At 31.4% G+C, this 4696-nt stretch overlaps 2 protein-coding genes across 2 annotated transcripts in view; both read right to left on the reverse strand.

Annotated features, from left to right (window-relative positions):
• Positions 1-68: 68 nt before the first annotated feature.
• Positions 69-2000, reverse strand: LOC105624957 (protein-cysteine N-palmitoyltransferase porcupine). The gene is made up of 6 exons (XM_012206300.1): positions 1775-2000; positions 1440-1632; positions 1142-1358; positions 887-999; positions 613-833; positions 69-508 (listed from the first exon to the last, which is right to left on the reverse strand). Exons 1-6 carry the CDS (start codon positions 1998-2000, stop codon positions 69-71), a joined length of 1410 nt encoding a protein of 469 aa, XP_012061690.1.
• A 2190-nt stretch (positions 2001-4190) lies between these two features.
• LOC105624959 (serine/threonine-protein kinase PRP4 homolog) overlaps positions 4191-4696 on the reverse strand; it is a 9313-nt gene continuing 8807 nt past the window's right edge. The window contains exons 6-7 of the mRNA XM_012206301.1: positions 4387-4502; positions 4191-4304 (exon numbers count right to left, since the gene is read on the reverse strand). Of these exons, the coding sequence (XP_012061691.1) occupies positions 4191-4304; positions 4387-4502 (230 nt within the window). The remainder of the gene's footprint in view (positions 4305-4386; positions 4503-4696) is intronic.

Consider the following 4696-nt stretch of genomic DNA (forward strand, 5'->3'; position numbering starts at 1 on the left):
TTAGTATAGTCTCTCTCTCTCTCTCTCTCTCTCTCTCGAAATTTTTTTTAAAGATAAAAAATAATTCGCTACTTAGTTAAAAGATAAATGCAATACGTAGCTAATGCTACCCAGTGACTAGCAAATCCGAGTTCAGCCCATTTGTTAATTGTGTGATTATAGCTGTACCCTGTTTCTTGGAGATCTGACGTATCAAACATGAGACCTAAGTAAGCTAAATGAAATATCGCCCCGAAAGAAAACATCAAGTTTGTCATAAACACCATACAGTTATGAGAATTGTATTTATGTATGCATTTTTTCTTGGTGCACTGTTTGGACGTGACACAAGCGTCGAAGGTGTCTGCGAGCGTAGCCCTAAGCTGAAATTCCACATACGTGTAAAATCCTAGACTAAGTAATACGGCCGCCAATTGAAAGTTCAATCCATGTAAAAGAGAACTTATCAGATACGTGATGATCACTGCTCCAAACTTTCCCAAGTTTTTAATACTAGGACGGAATATGTCTGGAAAATGATACAGGAATCAATTTCATTTTTAGCCTTCAATGCTTTGTTACAAAATTCTGTATCATTGTAAGAATTATTTTGAATTCAGATTTTACACATACACGTTTTTAGCCAGTAATGCATTGGAATGTTCCAAAAAATGACGACTTGAACAAGTGAGCGTGGAAACTCGATGTACAAAGGCTTAACTATCGTCGACGATGAAAGGGGAAATCCTCCCAAAACTAGCAGTGCCGAAGCTACGTACGAAACGAAGTAATGGGATGTTCTGAAGGATAACGCATCTCTGTATGCTATTAACCATCTGAAATAAGAAAAAAACGTTTCTTTACATGAAAGCATCAAATATTCATCAGAAACTTTTGAATTGTACATACTAACTTCCAAGAGTTATCTACAAATATCCATTGCGTCCAACAATTTGAAATACTCAGGAAGACGAAGGAAAGGAAAGCAAATCCTATACTACATATTATCCACCATCTTGTCTGCATATAATTTTATTATTAAATATCATTGCGTCTATTTTAAACTATCTTAGAAACTGTTTTTAAAAACCAGTTTCTTATTAATAGACATATTTTTGTATATTTTAATGATAAAAATGATACACTTATTTTTTTTAAATACCTGACTGCTAGAGTAACGTAATGACAGATAATCTTTAAATGACACCCATGGTCCAAATAAACAAGTTACACCACAGAACATGTAACCCATGTAACTGTAAACATCTGGCAAGTTATTTGAGTCATTTGTGTCAATGGCAACGCTAATCGCTTTCATCACCATAGTCATGATGACACTACGTATCCTATGCCATATCACTGGTTGCATTGAGAGTTCACTGAAAATACATTAGAATATTCTTTATTGGCTGTAGAGTATAAACACAAATTAGTCTACAACACCATATACTGAAACATACCAGTACGCAATTATCAAAAAGGATGGTAAAAAGATCCTTGCACCTTTGTGCCATCTTTTTGGCACATGTAAAATACCATAAGAAAATAGAACGAATACTATCAATACTATTAAGGATTCATACACATAATGTTGAATTATATACAACCCTATAATAACCGATAACATATGAAATACTTGATGCGATATGTATTCTGAAATATAAAACAATAAAGATTATTTGCAATTTGTCATAGGAACAATCTGATAAAAAAAGAGAAACAATAATTACAATATAATTATACAACTCACATTAACATTTAACACTTTGAATATAAATAATGTAAAGAATCTTACCAGTGTGAACAAGCAGTCTAAATAAAATTGTACTGCCCAACAAAGGTAGTATATAGTGTCCAGTATCAAATAAACTAGGACTGAGACAATGCTGATACAAATCGTGAAGGGTTTCCTTCTCCGAGTCCATGTAATCATAATCGTATTCGACATTGTTGTGCAAACACTCGTAGTCCAGACAATCGTCCTCGTCGTTATAAAAAACAGTCGTGTCTGCATCTTCCATCACGGCAAGAATAAAGACAACTGATCAGCATAGCACGTTGTGAGATTTGTATTTTGTGTTCGGCCTGTTTGTTTAACAAGATCATATAAAATTTGAAAATTAGATTAAAAAGAAAAGATGAATAAAATAGAAAAGAAACATAAATAAAGAGATGTATTAATTTTATAATTAAAAAATATAATATAGCGTGCATGTTGAAGTAGAAAACGTGTTGTCAAAGCATATAAATAAAAGAATTTCAAGGCATGAATGAACTCTACACGACTGTATAATGCTTTCGTATGTATATATACACTACATAATAAATTATTACAATATTTCATTAACTTCAAAATACCGGTTTTTTTCAAAACACATACTTTGCCGAATGTCCAAATCTAATAACAAAACGAAATATTTCAAACAAAGATTGTTAGTGAGGTAGTATCAGAGATTGTCAACATAGCGGCGCGCTGAAAAAAACTTGCACTTCGCGGATAATAGAAGGACACTGTAAACTCTGATTACCGGATGCTGCACTCTGCAGCTGCAAAGAGAAAATCTGAGAGTGCAATTATTCCTGATCATCACGGCCTTTTTCATGTATGATATGTACCAAACTTCATAGAATGATGTTAAATTGTCATAGCTTATCCATTCGTGGGTTAGATAAGGAAAACAGTTGATTGTTCATCCTTGTGTAACGCATGTGATAGTGAACGCATATGATAGTACGGACAACCACAAAAAAAATGGACATAACCCTATGAGGTTTGGTATGCAGTATACATGTATATAGGTTTGCTCGCGTCGCAAGCTCCAACATACTCCTACCACACAGCTCCTATTCACTCTATCAAGCGCGTTGGAAGAAGAGCATATGTTATGGTAGGAGCATATTATATGTTGGAGCATGCGACACGACAAACCTTATATATCCATACACACATCATAAATGTTACAATCATCTGAATTTGCAGGAGTATCGAGGCATGCTCAAACGCGCGTTCCTTTCTAAATATTCATGCATTATGACTAATGTTATTTGAAAAATGGTAATTAAAATTAAAAATTGAATTAAGTTTGTAAAATATTGAAAATTGAATTAAATTTAAACTATACTCAATTTAAACTTAATAATTTATAAACAATTTATAAATAACGTAGTATTATTTTTCTTACGAAAATAAAATCGCAAATTAAATAATTCTGCAATTCTTTCCTATTTTCTCAAATTACTAATTAATCACACATATTTATTATATATTAAAACAAGTAGTTAATTACTGGCCAATTTAATTTTGTCAATATTATTAAGAATATCTTTACGTTTTTCTCTCATGTAATAATTATATTGTTTACAAAATATTTATAAATTATTAAGTTCTATTTATAAACTGTACGTTTTTAGTATAAGTTTAATTTAAAAATTTAATTTTGAATTTACATTATCGTTTTTCGAATAACCATAGTTATAATGCACGAATATTTAAAAAGGACGCGCGTTTCGAATATGAATTTATTATTATGTACGTATATATTTATTTCATGTATTTTTATATTATTACATTTCTTTAAAAAAAAATTTCTTTACATTTTTTAGAGATGCATGTCTAGGAAAGATAATAATAAACATGCTTTAATTTGATTTTTGCATTGTAAAAACCTCAAAAAATGCCTGAAAAAAAAGAAAAAATTGGGAATGGACAAAAAATTAACGTAAATTAAACTTTTATTTGAAATGATACTGCTAATTTTTTTGCATCCGAATTTTTTTCTATTATATAGTATTTACAATAAATAAAATATGTAAAAATATGTTAGACATAAAGAATTATTTAGGATTCTAAGAAAGCTGATAAAAATATATCTCAACATTTAATTCTTCAGGCAACCAATGAATACTCTAATAACATAATTCACATCTTTTCACTACTGGAAATAAATTTGAGAAAGTTACGTAACTATTTGCATACATAGTTGTGTGTACATCTTGTTTGTATTCCATTGCACCAGTTTAAGTTAACTTTAATGGATGATCATAAGAATTTGGCAATATATCAGTCACTTAACTTTTCGCGATCATTAACACATCTTCACGAATTAGTCACTTATATGGCACCACATTTTATTTTTCTGTGATAAATTGAAGAGGTATGTGAGACAGCAATAATTAATAAGCTCCTTGTGTGATTATATCGGTGCACGCGATTAAGAAGACAGTAAACCTAAGTTCTGTAGACATATTTGCGCTGCTTCTGCCTTTGCCTGTTTTTTGTTTGAACTCGCAACACTCGGTTTATATTCAATGCCATTTACTTTTACCTATAATAGAAAGATATATATGTATATAAATATATATATCTCTAAGTATAAATATTAAATTATTTTTAGCAACATTGCTTACTTTGAAGAGAAAATTCTTTCTATGATCTGGTCCAGATTCAAAGCATAACTCGTAAACTGGTGCTCCGAGTTTCTTCTTTGTGCAATATTCTCCTAAAAGCGACACTGGATGTTTGCCTAGGACAAAATAAATGTGGATAATCAAATTTAGTTTGACTTATTTTAATTAGAAATATATGCACACACACACACACACACACACACACACACACACACACACACACACACACACACACACACACACACACACACACACACACACGACGACGCGCGCGACGTACGTACGTACGTACGACGACGACGACGACGAC

The sequence above is a fragment of the Atta cephalotes genome (assembly GCF_000143395.1).
Source record: "Atta cephalotes unplaced genomic scaffold scaffold00097, whole genome shotgun sequence".
NCBI classification, from domain to species: domain Eukaryota; kingdom Metazoa; phylum Arthropoda; class Insecta; order Hymenoptera; family Formicidae; genus Atta; species Atta cephalotes.

Coding starts and splice junctions, on each gene's coding strand:
- LOC105624957 (XM_012206300.1), bottom strand. CDS start 2,000: ATGGAAGATGCAGACACGACTGTTTTTTATAACGACGAGGACGATTGT. Junction 834..886: donor GATAACTCTTGGAAGTTAGT/ATGTACAATTCA, acceptor ATGTAAAGAAAC/GTTTTTTTCTTATTTCAGAT. Junction 509..612: donor GCATTACTGGCTAAAAACGT/GTATGTGTAAAA, acceptor ATCATTTTCCAG/ACATATTCCGTCCTAGTATT.